The sequence below is a fragment of the Dipodomys spectabilis genome, unplaced genomic scaffold, assembly GCF_019054845.1.
Source record: "Dipodomys spectabilis isolate Male_0828 unplaced genomic scaffold, ASM1905484v1 ptg000669l, whole genome shotgun sequence".
Classification (NCBI taxonomy): Eukaryota; Metazoa; Chordata; class Mammalia; order Rodentia; family Heteromyidae; genus Dipodomys; species Dipodomys spectabilis.
The window spans coordinates 7,295,786-7,315,101 of NW_024871346.1; the positions used below are offsets into that span (position 1 = coordinate 7,295,786).

General features: G+C 42.8%; 1 protein-coding gene across 1 annotated transcript in view; it reads right to left on the bottom strand.

The window, feature by feature from the left end:
• Positions 1-3,294: 3,294 nt before the first annotated feature.
• The window catches only part of LOC122101647 (adenylate cyclase type 10-like), a 32,483-nt gene continuing 16,461 nt past the window's right edge, over positions 3,295-19,316 (bottom strand). Inside the window, exons 16-32 of the mRNA XM_042672113.1 lie at positions 18,270-18,541; positions 17,638-17,759; positions 16,693-16,821; positions 15,504-15,779; positions 13,980-14,315; positions 13,449-13,512; positions 11,644-11,851; positions 11,172-11,297; positions 9,146-9,318; positions 8,318-8,474; positions 6,675-6,879; positions 6,491-6,587; positions 5,919-6,037; positions 5,562-5,679; positions 4,667-4,865; positions 3,977-4,191; positions 3,295-3,524 (exon numbers count right to left, since the gene is read on the bottom strand). Of these exons, the coding sequence (XP_042528047.1) occupies positions 3,518-3,524; positions 3,977-4,191; positions 4,667-4,865; positions 5,562-5,679; positions 5,919-6,037; positions 6,491-6,587; positions 6,675-6,879; positions 8,318-8,474; positions 9,146-9,318; positions 11,172-11,297; positions 11,644-11,851; positions 13,449-13,512; positions 13,980-14,315; positions 15,504-15,779; positions 16,693-16,821; positions 17,638-17,759; positions 18,270-18,541 (2,823 nt within the window). The 3' untranslated portion in view covers positions 3,295-3,517. The remainder of the gene's footprint in view (positions 3,525-3,976; positions 4,192-4,666; positions 4,866-5,561; positions 5,680-5,918; positions 6,038-6,490; positions 6,588-6,674; positions 6,880-8,317; positions 8,475-9,145; positions 9,319-11,171; positions 11,298-11,643; positions 11,852-13,448; positions 13,513-13,979; positions 14,316-15,503; positions 15,780-16,692; positions 16,822-17,637; positions 17,760-18,269; positions 18,542-19,316) is intronic.

The window sequence follows — 19,316 nt, forward strand, 5'->3', positions numbered from 1 at the left end:
AACATGGCAGGCCGAGTGACATGGTAGAGGGAGGGGTGAAAATGAAAGAAAACCCAACTAACACTGGTTTCAATACTGAAAAGATGTGCAGGCCAACAGACAGGTGTCCTGGAGCCCACACAGCACATCAGCACTTGGGAGCCTTCTCTTCCTAGCATTTGGCTCTGGTGCAGCAGCACTAAATTAGTACAAAAGGTTCCCATCTGAGTCCACAGCTTTAGAAATCAAAAATCCGTCCCTTGTCATCTCTGGGAATCTACAGCTAGGATCAGGTACTTATCCCCCCTGAAGGCTGACCTAGAGTGTCAATCTAGCCACAGGTATACTAGAGACTGAGCTCCATGGGTGGGTGGGTGGGTGGGAAGGACTGGTCAGAGTCAGGATGAGGGCAAGAATGGGAGTTACTCCCATTGTTAAGTAGGGCAGGTAGCAATCAGCATTTTGGGAAGGAGAAGGAATGTTGCAAAGTGATTAGGTGCGTGAGCTAAGTTATGGAAAGTTGGAGACCTAGAGGGTAAAGCTAGGAAATATTCTCCCATGGTGCTGGAAACTGCATCCTGATAGACATTTGAATGCACCAGAAACTAAGACCAGCTCAAGGAAAGCTTGTGGTTCACCTCTTCCAGTCCTGAAAGGCAGGATGGCTCCATGTATTAACTGCTGGCTGTCCACAAACTGCTGCTAGAGGATATGGGAAAAAAAGTAGGCGCCAAATAGCACACATCTTCTGCTCTCAGTGGGGAACAGGTAGCCAAAGTGGCCACAGAAAGCAAAGCAAAGCTAGTCTGTATACACAGATTTTATATAGCTGCCTACTTGTCCTCTTAAAAAGTATTTTTGGGGCTGGGAAGGTGGCTCAGTGGTAGAGCGCTTGCCTTGCATGCCTGAGGCCCTGGGTTCGATTCCTCAGCACCATATAAGCAAAAAGAAAAAAAGCCGAAAGTGGCGCTGTGGCTCAAGTGGTAGAGTGCTAGCCTTGAGCTGAAGAGCTGAGGGACAGTGCCCAGGCCCAGAGTTCAGGCCCCACGACCACACCCAAAAACAAAAAAAAAGCATTTTTGTTTTTATTAAGAATATTTTTAGTATTTTCCCCACTTTTTTCTATTTTTACTTTTTTCATAATTTTAAAATTAAGCTGATCTGTTTAGGTATTTACATATAATTTAATTCTATTTTAAATATAATTTGGTTTTTCATTTGCTGTTATATTCCCTCCTATTTTTATCGATTCAGTATTTGATTTCTTTGACCTGTTTTGTTTTCTCTTTTTGAGATGGATTCTTGTCATAAGGTCAAGGCTGGACTAAAACTTGAGGTCTCTCTGCCTCAGCTTCCTTAGTGCTGGAATCTTTAGATATGACCCACCACATTCATTCTTCACTAATGGGAATCTAAATCATTTTAACTACTATGCAAATCAGTATAAGGGTTCCTCAAAAAAATTAAAAGCAGAAATTTCCATATGATCTTGTCCCATTACTTCTAAGTACAGACCTAAAAGGAGCAAAGTTAGAGACACCTGCTCACTCATGTTTATTGCCTCACTCTTTACAATAGTCAGATTATGAACTCAGCCTAGCTGCCTATCAGTGAATGAATGGGCAAAGAGAATCTCACACACACACACACACACACACGCACGCACGCACGCACGCACGCACGCACGCACGCACGCGCACACACACACACACACACATGAGTTTTATGCAGCCTTAAATAATAATTTTGTTTGCAGGAAAATGAGTGGAATTGGTGATAACATGTAAAGTGAGCCAGTCCCATAAAGACAAATATGAATGTTTTATATTTAAATTGTGAAAGTAAAAAGGGGAGCGTTGGAAATGTGGAGGGAGGGGAAAGTAAGGACAAGAGTGGAATATGATTAAAGTGCATTTTACGCATGCATGGAAATGTCTTAACAAATCCCTTTGTCTAGGATATCTAATATATGCTTAGAAAAAGAGTTTCTAGTGAAAAAAGATCTGACAGTAGAAGGGGGAGTTATTTAGGAAGAAGAAAGGAATCAGTAAGAAGGAGGTGAGAAGGACAAAGGATAATGGAGGAATGAATATGACCAAAGTACATTGTATCTATCTATGAAAAGGTCACAATGAAACCTCTGTGTGTGTGTGTGTGTGTGTGTGTGCGTGCGCGTGCACGTGTGCGCACATGCGTGCGCTAGTCCTGGGGATTTGAACTCAGGGCCTGGGTGTTCCTGAGCTTTTGTGCTCAAGGCTAATGCTCTACCTCTTGAGCCACAGCTATACTTCAAGTTTTTTGGTGGTTAATTGGAGATAAAGGATCTCATGAACTTTTCTGCCTGGGTTGGCTTTGGGCTACAATCTTCAGATCTCAGCCTCCTGAGAAGCTAGAATTATTGGCATAAGCCACCTGGCTTTTAAACCAATTCTTTACAAACTCCTCGAAAAAGAGAAGAGGGGAGAATACTTCCCAATTAATTCTGAGGCCAGTGTCTATTTTAATACAAAAAGAGAGATCAAGGCTGGGTGCCAGTGGCTCATGCCTGTAACCCTAGCTATTCAGGAGGCTGAGCACTGAGGATCATGGTTCAAAGCCAGCCCAGTCAGTATAGCCTGTGAGATTCTTATCTCCAATAAACCACCAGAAAACCAGAAGTGGCGCTGTGGCTCAAGTGGTAGAGCACTTGCCTTGAGCTGAAGAGCTGAGGGACAGCGCCCAGGCCCAGAGTTCAAGCCCCAGGACCGACAAAACAAACAAAAAGAGAGATCACAAGAAATCTATTCACAAGAAATTAATATTCCTAATGAATGGATATAAAATTCCTCAACAACATACTAGCAAGTGTAACATAGGAACCAAATAGATTATATGCCATAATAAAATGTCTCAGAAATGTAAGGTTGATGCCACACATAACATGGGGGAAAAGTATGTAAGAAGAAGAAAGGAAGGAAGATTGAGGAGAGGAAAAGGAGGACAGCTAGTCACAGACACTGTGGCAACTTTGCTCAAAAAATGCAACACAAAGGGGAACTCTGTATTCACCTCCCAAAGGAATTCCTGACCTCTTAGGAGTTCATTACCTATCTGTCAAGGGAGAGCCTCACGTGCTGCTGTCCTTCTCTATGGAATGGCAACCTCTTCATTAGGGTTGCAGCGTTCCATTTGCTAATGGACCTTACTGGATAAGGTAGGATAGGATAGGATAGGATCAGTTCATCTCAAAGTTTCCTGAATCTCCGTGAACCTCTGGTTCTAACTTCTGCTACAGTTGTACTCACGACTCTAAGATTTAAAAAAGATGTCATGGTATGCTTTAGAAACACAGCTTTATTTAGATAAAGATATAAACAGCAGTGATTACAAAAGGCTAGTATGTTTGATATCTAAACATATCTTTTAAAGGGGTCTTAGAGGCATTTTCTTATTATATGCAGTAGGAGAATTGCCATTCTTTCTTTAGATTTTTTTCTTTTGTTTTAACAATTCTTGAGTTTCTTCTGCATCTTTATTTTCCTTGTTACCAGCCACTCTGTCAAATTCTGAAAGAAGGATCACAAAGAATATTAGAAACCAGACCTGTGAAAGGAAGAGAACTTTAGGACCCCAAGGCAAGGAATTAACTTCTTTCTTTTCCTTGCCTACATCTTTTACTTTCACAGAATTGATACTATGACTTCTAAAACCTTCTTTCTCTCCTGTTCCAGGAAATAGCCCAGTTATTTTAGTTAGAACCAAGGAAAACCTTTCTATCCCTAAGAGTTACAGCTGCTGAAACAGGGCTGAGGCCTTAAGAAATTTTTACAAATAACCATACCCTTGTCTGTTTGGGCTGCATCAGCACTAAGAGGGGGCTCTATTTGCCTCTAGAGCAAAGAATAGCAGCTCCTTACTGGTACCCTTTTTCATCTTAGGTGCACAGCTTTTGACTTCTTCTGAAAGTCAGATTGTTCTTAATGTCTCCCACACAAGGGTTCCAAGAAAGAATTCTTACTTTGTAGTTCTAAGTTTGTTTTCCAAAGAGTTGTTTTCCTCTAGGAATTCTCCCTGTATCGAAATCGTGGCCAGACAGGTATCAAGAGGTCTGATGATATTGGTTAAGGCCATGGATTCTCTCTTCCCACATCTCATTACAGTGGCCTTGAGCTCAGAGACCCAATGGTGATAGACGGGGCAGGTCACACATCGAGAGAAGAAGTCCTTAAAATACTGAAAGGAAAGAAAGAAGCATTAGCTCTGGCATTGGTACTCTGTTCTCAACACACCATCTTAGCAGAACTTACAACGGTCCCCATGCAACATACTCAGAGCTAAGAGGAAAAGGGAAGAATAGTTGGCGGTAAGATAAATTTGGTTTCGGATACAAGGAACCTAGAATGTGTGCTAGACTCAGAACAGACTGAGCCACAGAGTAGATGTATTGAAGAAGCGCCAAGTATTAATATTATAATGACAGAGGGTAGTATCTGTGCAAAGATGCAAAGTGAAGGATCCAGGTTTTAATCTAGATGCAAGACTATCTGGGAAACAGCATAATGTAGGCATAAACTTTCTAGCTCAGGAAACAAGGAGTTCAAAGAGCAAAGGGATTCTGAGCAAGGAAGGGGAAGAGCAGGGAGAGATGCAGGGTGCTCAGGGTGTCACAGGGAATTAGGTGTCAGTTGAGCAACAAAGAAACAGCTACCTGGAGGGTTTGTCTGTACGACTCTGAGGGACTGCGCTTGAAGGCATCCTTTGGCATTTTCTGCAACATGAGCACATTGCACTCTAAGAATCGGACGAAGCCATGTGAACCAAACAGTGAGGCGTTGGTTCTTTTTACCAATTGGCAGGCCTTGGAGAAGTGATGCTCAAACCGGTTCCACTGTGAGTTCTGGGCAAACCTGGAGGTGAAAGTTACAGTTCTCAGACCTATCCTGTTTACCAGTCATGGTTTTCAGTCAGATCTGTGACACAAAAGTGGCAAATGCACATGTAAGGACAGTTTAGAGTTTACCGGTGACATGCAGCTTTGCCAGGGACTACTCTAGATAGGGATTTGAACTCAATGCCAGGTAGGCACTCTTACCACTTGAGCCCTTTTGCTTTTGGCTTGCTTTTCAGATAAGGTCTCATGATTTTGCCTAGCAGACTTGACCTGAGACCCTCCTATGTCTGCCTCCTGAGTACCTGGGATTATAGGCATGTACCACCAAACCAACCATACCATCAAACCAGCCACACCCAGTGCCTCTTTTTTGTACTGGGGTTTGAACACAGGGCACTGTATTTGCCAGGCAGGTGCTCTACCACTTCAGCCACATCTCTTGTTTTTTTTTTTTTGTTTTTGTTTTTTTTGCTTATGTGGCGCTGAGGAATTGAACCCAGGACTTCATGCATGAGAGGCAAGCACTTTACCACTGAGCCAACTTTCCAGCCCCTTCAGCCACATCTCTAACTAGCTCTTTCATGTAACCCTCAACCTCTAGGCCTAAATCTGCTAAGGGACACAAAGAACTTTCTAGTAAAATACAAGAAATGAGATTAAATGACTTTCCCCAAATTCTCCCCTTCCCCACAGATCCTAAGTGAGACATTACCACATGGCCAGAGAAGAGTGGAGCCCCAGCATAATACCACACTGAGAGGTCAGAATGCAGCTGTGTTCATAGTGTTGAGTGAAATTTAGGCACTCACAGAAGGGTCGACACAGCAATCCTGTAGAAAGAGAAGGTAACCAGGCTAGCAGGGCATGTGGTCAATGTAGGAACTGGGGTATAGATGTGGCACAGGGAAGAAATCAAGACCTGAAAGACAGGCCCCCTGAATTCCAATGCACTTCTCCAACTTTAGGTATCAGGGGCCAGGAATAGAGACTATGCCTGAGGGAAAAACCTAGGCCCCCATCTGAGGTCTGAATCTCTTACGAGTACAGCACAGCGCTGTGCAAGGTTTACCTCTTCCGTACAGCAGCAGGTCTAAGCAAGCAGAGTAGAAACAGGCCAGACCAAGGACATCATGACCCTGAGAAATGAGCATCCACTGACTCTCCAGCACATGGATACACAGATCAAATCTGCCAAAACACAGAGCCACCAGGACCAGTGTGGAAGTGGGAAAGATGGTGCAGAACAGGGGGGATCCTATCCCTTAAAAGCCCCCCCCCCTCTCTTTCTAGTTAGAGAACATCTGCATCTGGGGTAAAACATACCTCTACCTAAAGGAGATAGGAAAAGGCCCAAGGCAGTAGATCTGAGCCACTGCTGCTTCCTACTTTCCACAAGGAGCATGGCGGGGGGGGGGGGGTGGGGGGGGGTGGGGGGGGAGTTTGTTCATGAGCTCCAAGTGCAGTTCTACTCTGCATTTCCATTCCTAATCCCCTGCAAAATAATGCTCCCCAGAGGGATCAGGGCACAAGCAGCCCAGGCAGTGGAAACGAAACAGCATCTCCCCCTCCACTCAGACTGCTCTGGGAGAACATCAACCCCCCTGTGCAACAAACATAAGTGACAAAACAAAATCTTAATACTTCTTTCTCAGAAATGTAGATCTAAAGAGAACTGAGAGAACCAAATTATCCAGAGCTGGTTTCTTGAGGTGTCTGCATAATTCATGGGCTTGAAAACCTGAGGAAGTTAAAGAGCATTGTGTGAGGTCTAGCTGTGGATCTGGACTCTGAAAGCCCTGGACCCACTGGCCCCAAGTCCTATTACCCAGCTTGATGGAGAAGTCAAGATGGCCGAGGCACAACTTGGTGTATGCCAAGGCCTGCATGAGGTGAGCTGTGGACAGCAGTCCCTCCCTGGAGAACAAGCATAGGCTGCTCTTCTGAATGGCCATCTGTTCACACTGCAGCCACTTCTCCCTGTTACCCATGCTCTGGGAGAACTGGGAGAGGTCCAGGTAGGTCGAGACAACCTGAGGGGTGACAATACATCCCGTTACTCACGCACGTGGCCTTTCAATATGGCGCGTTTGCTGGGAAACAGCCTGTGATTATGCCTTGCTGTTCTCTCAATCCAGACTCCTTTTGTCTCTCCTCCCACTTGCCTCCTCTTCTGCTATCCCTATGCTGCTAATTTTATTCCAGTCACTCTTTCCTCTCCTACTTTTTCCTCCTTTCCTTCCCTCTCCCCCTCCTTCCTCTCCTTCCTCCTCCTCTTTTCTTATCCCTCCCTCCCTCATTCCCTCATTCCTTCCCTCCCTCCCTCCCTCCTTTCCTTCCTTCCTTCCTTCCTTTCCTTCCTCTGTCTCTCTCTCTCTCTCTCTGTCTCTCTTTCTTTCGCTCCTTTTCTCTCCCTCCCCCGCTTTCTGGAACTCTTGAGCTTCCATCTCATACCCAGTCCATTGCCTGTTCTTTAAACAAGTCACTTTCTCCACATGCCCTCTTCTTCCTCTTCAAAGACTTTCCTCTTCAAAATGCTGATAAAATTATTTACCTTTTACTCTAATTAAAGTCTCTCCCTGATTCTCCCTCCTTAAGTGTCCTTCAGAAATGCTGCCTACATCTCTATCAATACCAGGCACATTTGATGTGTTAAATGGCTCTCTTCCTGTCTGTCTGGCAAGTTCCTTCAGACCTCGTCACCCTGAATGTTCACATTGGAACTATAAACTCAGCCCTGGAAATTGCTGTTTTCTACACTCATTCCCTTGATGTTCTCACCCAGTTTTAGGACTTTAAAATAGCATTTATACACTAATGACACTCATAATTTTATTTCTATTTCAGACTGCTCCTGTGAGCAAACTACTGTCCCACAACTCCAACTGGATGTCTAACAGGCACCTTAAACATTTCCCAACCCAACCTATCACCAAATTTTTCCTGCTGAAGACTTCCTGATATCAATTAAGAGTAGCCTAAAGCTCTGGCTATAAATCTTGGGATTATTTCAGACTTTTGTTTTTCTTTTGCATCCCAGAACAGATTCATGTTATCCATATGATAGGTTATCATCAAATATTTGTTGAATCAATGGATAAAAGACAGAGGATAGAATACTAAACTTGGGAAAATGTTTCCTTTCCCTTTTATTAACTTAGTGGTTCTAATCTTTTTTTAGATCATGGACTTCAAAGAGAATCTAATGATCTCTTCCTTTACCTCCTACTATGTACCTTAGGCTCTTCTGGACCTACATACAAATCATGCATTTGGTTCATTGAGATCACATGCATCTATATACCTGAAAACCCATCAATAAGCTTCAAATGAGAAACCAGGCTCAAACATATGAGCAGTGGTGTCTAGTTAAGTCTTAGTTATTGGGGAATCTCACTAAAAAAAAGGACCTTGGCAGGATCTTTCTCCTTAATGCCTGAGTTTTCTGAGTAAGGTCCAGGGATGGCTGACCTGGGTTTCATTTGCAGACTCCTCAGCTGAATTCTTCTGCATAAGTGTGGCCAGGTAGGCAAACCTGCGGCCGCTGGCTGTGGCCTCCCGGTTATAGAGCTGCCAGAGCAGGGAGAGGCAATGCACCTGCTGCTGCAGGATTGCCAGCTGCTTCTTGCTGTTGTAAAGCACAGGGTGTTAAGCATGCCTTTTCTCTTCACCAATGCCCAGCTTTTGCTTCCTATAAGAAATGGAGGTCTACGCCTCATGTAGCCATGTAGAGACTGCCAAACCAGGAGTGATCCTGGAATCCCCTTGCTCCTAACCTCATTTCCCGTTCATCCCTCATGACCAGGAAGGGTAATTTTTTTTTTGTCAGTTGTGAGTCTTGAACTCTGGGCCTGGGTGCTGTCCCTGAGCTCTTCAGCTCAAGGCAAGTGCTCTACCACTTGAGCCACAGCACCACTTCTGGTTTTCTGGTGGTTTATTGGAGATGAGAGTCTCAGACTCTCCCTGCCCGGGCTGGCTTTGAACTGTGATCCCTAGGTCTCAGCCTCCTGAGTTGCTAAGACTACAGGCATGAGCCACCAGCGCCTCGCAGGAAGAGTAATTTTTGAAGAGAGGTTGTTTAAATTGCTATTTTCCACTATTAACTGGCTGAGAGAATAAGGTAGAAGACCTAGAACTGTCTTTTATATACTGATCTGTTATATGCATTATGTGCCTGTCTTGTTTTGTATTTGAAGGAAACAAGGGCTTGTAGGTCAGTACAGGATGGGTTCTAGTGTAGCTATATATAGTGTTCTGTAGCCCTAAAGGGAGCCAGGGCAGCGTAGCCAGGTGTCTCACTTCTCGTGGAGGCTGTTCAGAGGATGTCTTAGGGAACTGGAATACCAATACTTTTCCAGAAATATTTGGAAAAGTACACCAAACCAGGTCCAAGGAAAATTCCTTTTTAGCAGATGAAGGGCTTGTCTAGCCAATGTTTTGGCCAAGGTGATCTGTCCCATGTTGAAACAGACCTGAAAATGGAAAAAGAAGAAACAGCAATGTAAATATGGCAGTGGTACCGTAGCAAGGTTTTGGATATAAAACACCCCTGTGCTGGGTTGGAGAGCAGCCTGGTTAGTGGTGAGCTCCCATTAACACACACCAGCAATAGCAGCAGTAAAGGGTGAGGGAACAGGTAGGTGGAGAAAGCACCTTCCGTCATCATTTCCCACACATGTGTCAGTGGGCAGAAGAGAAAGGTTCTAAGTCAGAAGGTGGTGCTGCGAGAGGAGATAACATTGTCATCTGGGCCAACACTCAGATGTTCTCAGCTACCAGGAAGGATGTGGACTATCACCAACTCCCCATCTCTCCTGGCTTAAAAGACTGCGCTGCTACGGAGGATGTGGAGGTCAGCCTGGGAAGCTGCCCTGAGGTTATCTAAACCTTCAGATCCCAAGGCTGACCTTGACTTGGTGGTACCTTTATTAACTATAAAGTTGTTAATATCTTCTGCCTTAGCATCTCTGCCTTTGGAAGTTTCTCTTATAGAAAGGGGAGAAAGAGATATTTAGCAAGAATATTCACTGTCTCTAAGTTTAGATAAACAGAAGTAGAGACAACATAAACATACACTGAAAAAGGTAATAAAACTATGGCATAGCCTCACAATGGAATTCTTGCCAGATATAGCTGTGTAATGGGCCTCTTCTGGTTTTCTGGTGGTTAACTAGAGATAAGAGTTTCATAAGCCAGGTGCCGGTGGCTCACGCCTGTAACCCTAGCTATCAGGAGGCTGAGATCTGAGGATCACGGTTCAAAGCCAGCCTGGGCAGGAAAGACCATGAGACTCGTATCTCCAATAAACCACTAGAAAACCAGAAGTGGAGCTGTAGCTCAAGTGGTAGAGTGCTTGCCTTGAGTTGAAAAGCTGAGGGACAGCACCCAGGCCCAGAGTTCAAGCCCCATGACTGACCAAAAAAAAAAAAAAAAAAGAGTCTCATAGTCCTTCCTGCCCAGACTGGCTTTGAACTGAGATCCTCAGATCTCAGCCTCCTGAGTAGTTAGGCCACTAGCACTCAGTAAGTCTCTAACTTTTTATTTTTTTATAATATCTTTAAGTAGTTATAAAAGGAGACTTCTAGTGGCGCTGTAGCTCAAGTGGTAGAGTGCTCACCTTGAGCTGAAGAGCTGAGGGATAGCGCCCAGGCCCAGAGTTCAAGCCCCACAACCGACCAAAAAAAACCATAAAAAAAAAAAAAAAAGGAGACTTCTATAGTTTAAATCTATATAACTTTTTTTTTTGGGGGGGGGGGGGCTTGAGCTTAGGGCCTAGGGACTGTCCCTGAACTTCTTTTGCTCAAAGCTAGCACTCTACCACTTCAGCCAGAGCACTACTTCCAGCCTTTCCTGTTTATGTGGTAGTAAGGAATCAAACCCAGTACTTCATGCATTCTAGGCAAGCACTCTGCCACTAAGCCACATTCCCAGGCCTATATAACCTTTATAATCACATTAGCACATTTCTAATCATACACACTAAATAAAGAAGGAGTTAAAAAAGACAGAGTAGCTGGGTGCTGGTGGCTCACGTCTGTAATTCTAGCTACTCAGGAGGCTGAGATTTGAGGATCACGGTTCAAAGCCAGCCCTGGCAGGAAAGTCTATGAGACTCTTATCTCCAATAAACCACTAGAAAACAAGAAATGGGACTGTGGCTCAAACAGTAGAGCTCTCGCCCTGAGCTGAAAAGCGCAGGGACAGTACCCAAGCTCAGAGTTCAAGCCCCACGACCAACAAAAAACCAAAAAACCAAAAAACCCCAAAACAAAACCAAACAGAGTAGGGTACCCCTAAAACTACAAGGTCTCCCCCTGCCCCTTACCTCTGACCGGAGATGGCAGAAAGTAGCTTCCTCAAATGGACAGATCTTTACCTTGTGTTTTTTCAAGAACAAGAATGCTGAAGATTGTCCCAGAAGATTGCTTGCTTTCTTCAAATAAAAGAAGGCCTCCCAAGGACATGGATGAAGAAATGGAATTAGGATTAGCACACTGCTGAGGATGAGACTGGGAGGAAGGCTGGAGAGCAACGTTGTGGCCAAGATCCAAATGTGAGTGAGGTTGAGTTTTGAATTAGAAATAGAGAGCTGGCCTGCTGGCACACCGTCAGGGGCAGTGCCAGCCTGGGCTGGTGCACTCCCCCCCCCTCCCCCCCCCCACATCCCCATTTGTCTTCTCCTACATCCCTTCCAGTACCTCGTCCTCCCATTTTCCTCCAGCCCCCACTCCTGGTTAGTTGGCAGTGACAAGTGTTAGTTAAAGTCACAAGTAAAGGCCAACAGCAGAACTGCTCACCAGGTAATTATCTGACAGGTCCAGGGAGGCAGCGGCAGCCTCCAGCAGGTAATAAAATGTGCAGGTGGTTTCTCCAATGATGAGACAGTGCTGGATGAGTGGGGAGAGCACTAACATCAGGATCTGTCTGCAGTAGCAGGGCCGGTCTTTCTTCAGGTTGTTTTGAGCCATTTGCCTGTTTACTTGATCCAGGAATTCCTCCTCTGTTCTTTGTGGAGAGAAGATGAAGAACTGAGAGTGGCCTCATAGCTACCACTTTTGTTGGGGCATTACTGTTGCAAAGCCACTTTTTTTTCTAGGGGGTTTTCCATACAGTTCACTAATTCTATGTGTACTCTCCATCACTCCCTAAGTTTTTGTAAGTACTGGAATAGAGTCGTAAATGCAATCCTCTGTTAGGGATTTAAAAACCTAGCACAGTCTAAATTAGGAAATACCACAGCTGAAGAGTAAACTAACAGTAGAAGTGTTGACTAAAACATTAAAATGATACAAGGCAATAAGTAATACAATCTTCTTGTAGTATATCTGACTTTTGTAAATGACATATTGGAATATTATCTTCTATGTTATCAATCCTGCTACTAAGATTTAAGATTATTTTGACTTGGGTTTCAAGTTTTGAGGTTATTTATATTTCAATTTAGAATAACAAAAAATCTTTTGTAAAGAACTCAGCGTGAACTCATGTCTCATTTTGGTAGATAATTGAAAGAAGTAAGCAGTGATAAAGCCTCAGTTGGTTCAACTTTTTTGTAGAAAATTTGATTTGAACTTTTTCAATGAAAACTGAAGACTGAGCAGAACCTTTTGGAAAAGAAGTAATATACAAATATAAATTGGGCAAACATTACCTGTCTTTACAATGAGGAAACTGTGGATTAGAGAAACATATTTATATGTGGTATAACAGCTAATGAGATGGTAAAGCCAGAATTAGTCTTATCCACCTTCATAGGGAGCCTGAGCTCAAAAGAGATCAGAGTCTGACATCTGAGCTACAATAATCTGAAAAAGCAGAAACTGAAGAGGGCCCTGAAGGTGGCCAACACGCTGAAAATGGGAGGCAGTTGGAGGCTACTCAGCATTCCCAAGGGAGAGCTGACACCAGGGGAGCATGCAGGTGGTTCCTGTGGAATACAGATTTATTTGAAAGCAGTAGGGAATCAGGTTAGGTAGTGAGATGGAAGTGTACAGAGAGGGGCTGATGAACTCAAAGTGAGCACATCTAAAATAGATAGAATAGGTATTTGCATCCAGGAGGTTTGTGGTTAGGAAATACACATCCATTATCACATCATCTGAGGCAAAATAAATAACTAGGAAGATAAAGTTACAGATGAAAAAAATCTGCTTTGTTTATAATGCATTTGAGAAGTCATTAAGTAAAGTTAATCCTAACCAGTAAGAAATAATTTCCTGTTTTTTTTACAATAAACTGTTTTCGATTTTTGTCCATATTTATGTTTTAAAACATGGGGGTTTGAAACATGAGGCTTCCAGTCCATTTTAAAATACATGGAAACTCACAAAATTACAGAAACTGAAAACTATCTATCATGGGTAAAATACTTTATGTATATCCAACCAGCTTTTTAAAATAAAATCAGTTGTGATATAAACAGAAAAAAAAAAAAAAGAAATCATTTCCCTACAGAGAACTGTCGTTTTGACTTTTAAGGGGAGTACAGGAATCCTCACTTCTGGGTGACCAGGCCCCCTGTGGTTTGCGGGTGAGTGTCCAGTGTAGGGGCCATCTACCATTCACTCAGATCCTCCTGTCCACCCTTAACACCTCCATTTACCTGCAGTGTTCACCTGAGAAGGCCTCCTGACTTCTGAAGGTTGTTTCCTGGAAATGAAGACTATCTGTGGGCAGGGAAAAACAGAGGATTATCTTTCATTATACATGTTTAGATTAAATAAACCCATTTAAAATTCCTGACTACCTTTCCCTCTATAACAGATAACATAAAATTAAGATATTATTATGAACTCTTTAGTGACAACAGCTTGTGATTCCCACAACTTCCTTCATTTTCAATGCCCTGCTCCAAAAAAAAAAAAAGGTTCCAATTTAAAGGAGACAATATTTGCAATGCAGGAAAAAATAAATAAAAATTGTTTTCATTCTGGTTTGATGGGTACTCCTAGTAATGGAAATCCATGAATATATCTGGCCCAGGTTTATAACTAGATCAGTGAACTGCAAAGCCTACAGCCAACTGAAGAAAACTAAGAGTACAAGATGCCACAATTCACTAGCTGACCTCAGATAGCTTTTCCCTCGAGATCTGACTCCTCTTCTGTAGCCACCTTCTTCCTCCTGAGTTTACCTTGGGGAGAAGGCAGTTGTAATTTGTCTGTGGTCACTTGTGTTAGCACTGAGCCTGTGTCTTTGTAAGTACAGAATCTAGAGGTCCTGCTAGCGTTCTTGGTAGAAGAGACTGCGAAACGATGGAAATGGACAAAGTCCCCTCCGTGGCAGCTGCTACAGCGGCAGGCCATGTCTTGGAGAAAGCAGGCACATTCAAGATGCAAAGCTATCTGTTGCTCCTTAGGCCACAGCTCCCAGGCAGCTTCCCGCAACAGAGGCATTCCAAATTCTAGCATGTTAGTTTGACATAGGGGCATTTCTTCTTGAAGCCTGAGAAGAGAGGCTGAGCCAGCATCTGAAATTTCAGAAAATCCAAGTGAGAGTTTCCCATATAGTCTTTTCATGCCAAAATATGGCAAATGGGTAAGTACACATTGCAATTTTATAAGAAGACTTAGTATGGCCATCTCCTCTGCAGAAAGAATTTTGCACCAATCTGAAAGTGATACTGACCATATGTAGGATAAATAAGACAGGGAAAATAGGAGCAGTTGAAGAGAAGAACAGTGGAAAGTTCTATTCCTGTAAGTTAAGATTCTTTTACTTCAAATTCAAATAAATATAGAACTCAGACATATTTCAAAGTCAAAGGGAAATTATTTGTGGATATGTGCGTTTGGGTCATTTATTGTACAATTTTATTCTTTCACATGGAAAATATGAGATGTCAAGCTATTTAATTTATATCTTGCTGTGTCCATGTCTATCAATAATGTATATGTCTATCTTTCTTGTGAATTTCTAAAATTAGGGACAGTTTATCCTTTTACTTATGATGGCAAGATTTATGAATATTTATGAACCAAAAATCAAAACACAAATACTAAACACATAGATTAATAATGAGATGGAACTCTTTTTTTTTTCTCCCTGAGGCAGACTCTCTCTATTCCAGACCAGGCTGGCCTCCGGCTCAGGCTCATTCTGCCCAGCATGTCCAGCCTTTTTTTTTGGCAGTACAGGGAATTGAACTCAGGACCACAATCTTGCTGGGCAAGTGCTCTATCACTGAATCATAGTCACAGTTCTGCTTTTGTTTCTCACGCAGGGTTTTATGCTTTTGTCCAGGACAGCTTTGGACTGTTTCCTAAGCAATGAGATTACAGGTGAGAACCATCATATCTGGCTTATTTTGGAGACAGGGTCTCACTAAATTTTTGCCTGAGCCGGCCTTGAACCTTGATCCGACCTCATTTCTCAGCAGCAGGTTACAGGCATGTAGCACTACACTTCCACCTAGCTTTTTAAGGACCTGAAATTCCGAAAGGCAATTCTAATGGAGGATATTTTTCTCTTTTAACCATGGCTCCTTTATGGTTTTAACTTTATTTTTATTTTTTTTTGATTCTTTCTTTCTTTGGTTTTAACTTTAAATGATAGCTTTCAGGAGGAAGCCCTTATATACAATATAGATGGTCTTTCTGAGCACAGAATATCTCCACTCTCTGTTCAGACATGAAACAAGGGAGCAGCCCTTCCTCACCTGACTTTCTCTTCTCTTTGGTTTGGTTGCTGGTTTGGTTGCTAATGGAATGAGGTGCTAATGTAGACTCAGCAGGAAGCTCTTGGCTCTCACTGAGCCAGTGGAGCACATGCACATCCACAAGAGTCCTCAACACTTGCAGTAGTTTGTTTCTATCCCAGCCAGGCAGGAGGTGCTGCAGCAGAGCTACATGGAAGGAGTGACCGATGACTGCAGCACACTTGACCAGCAACTGTTCTTCGGGGCTCAGTTGGTCCATGTGGTTTACAGCTATTTCTGTTCTCCCAGAAAACAAAAAACAATGATCAAGGTTTTGAGCCAGGTGTGGTAGAACATGCCTGTACTTAGGAGCCTGAAAAAGGAGAATTGTCCTGAAAGTTCAAGACCAGTCTGTTCTACATAGGGAGCTCCTGTCGCCAAAAAACCAACAACAACAACAAAAAAACCAAAAGCAATGACCAAAGTTTCTAGAAAATATAGATTATTGATAATCTAGTCATCTTAAAAACAAAAAGCTTGCTTGTCATCTACCTCATCCTCTACCTTGCTGTAATCCCTCCTTCTCTACCAGAGAGCCCTGTCTCCATGGTCTTGTTTCCTATTAGTTAAACCAATAATCTGGTTTCTACTATACTGCTGAAAGTATTCATCCTTGATCACTAAAACATTATGTTGGGAGAACTCCAACTACTCTGAAACACGAAGTCACACCACTCTTTTCCATTTTTCATGACCAATTAGTACTCAGACTCTGCTTTTCCTTCCCCTCTCCTCCCATTCACTTCTGTTTAAGACAAAGTATCTTCATTAGCACCACAGATATTCCTAAATATCAGCACTATCATTTCCCTTGCTCACTGTCTTTTCTAGCACAGGAAAATGCACAAAAGGAAGCTCAAAAGGAAGCTCAAGACCTAACTTTCCCAAGTAACTGGAAGTATTTCCCAGTCATCAGTCAGCTCCAAAGAGAATAATAGGTTCACTTACATCGAGTGTTACTCAAATGATATTATGTGACTTTTCAAAGGACTTTTCAGACATTCCAGAACTTATTTCTGGAAGACATGTTTCTGTTTTAAAGGAAAATGAGGCAGAATGATAATGACAGATCTTTGTTCAACTCACTTAGACAGTTACTAATGCAATGACAACCTGTGATCAGGTCATGTGAGGTACGAAAGGGACTTACCTTTCAAGAGTGGTGGCAGAAGAACTGTATCCAAGTTCACATCATCTTTGACTGTGCAGACATGAAGTTCCTGTTCTTCTTCAAAGCTGGCAGGACAAATAGTATACATCGTGGATTTTATGGCATTAGCTGTGGGAAGAAAACACGGATTGAAGAAAATACTATGCTTGAAGGCACAGCAATTTAGTCAAAAGACTACAGGATGAAGATGAATGGAATGTACTGTAGTGTAACATGTTTCATTCCAGTCCATCCTGCCTATTCTTTTTTTGGGGGGGGGGTTATAAGGCTTAGGTGCTGTCCCTGAGCTCTTTTTGCTCAGGGCTAGTGCTCTACCACCCTGAGCCACAGTGCCACTTCTGGTTTTCTGGTGGCTAATTGGAGATAAGAGTCCCATGGGGACTTTTCTGCCTGGGCTGGCTTCAAGCTATGATCCTCAGATCTCAGCATCCTGAATAGCTAGGATTACAGGTGCCTGCCTATTCTTAATTTATTTTATAAACTAACAACATCCTCTATACTACACAGCATCTAACTGCGGTTCACCTTGTTTATTAAACTGTCCTGTCTATTACCTCTCATCTAGGATTTACATATACTTCTACTCTTTCCTCTTCTCTCATTCTCCCACTCCTCTTAACGCCCACCCATCCAAACCATGAAGCCATCCTTCTCATCAGTAATATGTCAATGCTAAACTCTCGTAAATCCTACTTTACTACCTCTACTTCCTGGCTACTCAAATAGAAACTACTACAGATTGGTTGACTCAAATGATTATCTGAGGCAAGGATTTAGAATTTTTACCATGACTGCTTAGTATTTGTAAAGGGGGTGGCCCAATCTGGCCCATAATGTCAGCATGGAATAAGTACATACCTCATCAGGGCCTAGGTAATGCTATATTGGAGAACTTCAGGGTAAACCTGCGGAAATGGAGTTTACCTGAGAGTGATTCCCACTTGCTGTTCTCTTCTTCCTCCTCTTTTAAATTATGAAATAGCAGTATATCCTTAGAGAGAAGGTCTTGGCACAGCACCTCACAGTACAAGGGGTTTCCAGAGCACCTGTGGAGAAGGTAGCTGCAGAAAGGTAAGTAGGGGATTTCTGACTAAAGATGCCTACTTGAGGGGAGCCAAGTCTAAAGTACTTCATATGGAAGGATTTTCTTTTGTTAAGGCCAGATCTTGATCATACAGGCTATAGTACAGAAGCTATAGTACAGAAATGTAAAAAGAAAACAATTTCTGATTGTTTTTGAAATACATCTGGCAGGAACTTCTTTCTCAATTACTTTGCTTCTATGGCTGTTAACAGGAACTAACATTCCCTGGCTAAAAGGCCTGGCAGGAACTGGCCCAATTTATCAGATATAAAGCCATGTAAATCTGACTGAGAAAACCCAGAAGGGTAGCCCCTTCCTGATCACCAAGAAGACTGTCTCCACTAAATGTATTTGTAGGCCTCATCATGGGAAGGACTTTTTCTCCAGTAAGTGAGAAATGAGCTTCTTCTCACTTATCTTACAGCACCAGTACCTCCCTTAACGAAGTGTCCACCTAATCCTAGCCACTCACATCTGCAGTTCTTTGGGGATGCTCACCACCCCTAGTTCCCAACATGCCATTCTCAACAGCGAGGTTGCTGCCAACTTTGGAACTGGCACAAGGATAGCCTGAGGGCTCTGCAGGAAGTGCAGGGCCCCAGTACACAGGCTGATGGGAGTTGTCAATGTCATCACCATGGTGATAGGCAGACTGGAGAGCAATGTTTCCAAAAACTCCCAGGAAGCTGCATCCATATATTGGGCCTCATCAAAGAGGAAAACCAATGATGCTTCTCTCACTGCCTGGAAATAACAACAAAGAAATAACAATAATCTCAGATTAGAAATGAAGTCACTTGTTTTTAAACTCTACTGTGACTTTCCCATCAATTCTTTAAAAAATGCCAACAGGCTGGAGCTTTCAGAGCATTCTAATGTATTCTAAGTTCCAGTAATTGTCTACTTTTATAAATGAAAATATAATCTATATATTTAATGAGGTCTTTTTGGACAAGAAAATACTGTAACTAAAAAGTGGAAGTCATGATCAATATGTTCTCTAAATCAATGTACATTGTTGGGGCTGGGAAGGTGGCTCAGTGGTAGAGTGCTTGCCTTGCATGCATGAGGCCCTGGGTTCAATTCCTCAGCACCACATAAGCAGAAAAAAAAAAGCCGGAAGTGGAGCTATGGCTCAAGTGGTAGAACACTAGCCTTGAGCTGAAGAGCTGAGGGACAGTACCCAGGCCCAGAGTTCAAGCCCATGACTGACCAAAAACAAACAAACAAAAAAAACAAAAAAATGTACATTGTTAATTTGTTGAGTAAATTTCTTATGCAAATGCTACTGGATCGTAGACTTCAGATATACACACAGTATATTTCTCCTACACTCTCTGTTTGTTCAGGATTATTTTATTTGTTTATTTATTTATTTATTGTTGGTTGTAGGGCTTGAACTCTGGGCCCGGGCGCTGTCCCTCAGCTCTATCTAGCTTTTTCTGTTTATGTGGAGCAGAGGAATCGAACACAGGGCCTCATGCATGTAAGGCAAGCACTTCCCAGCCCATCAGGAGTA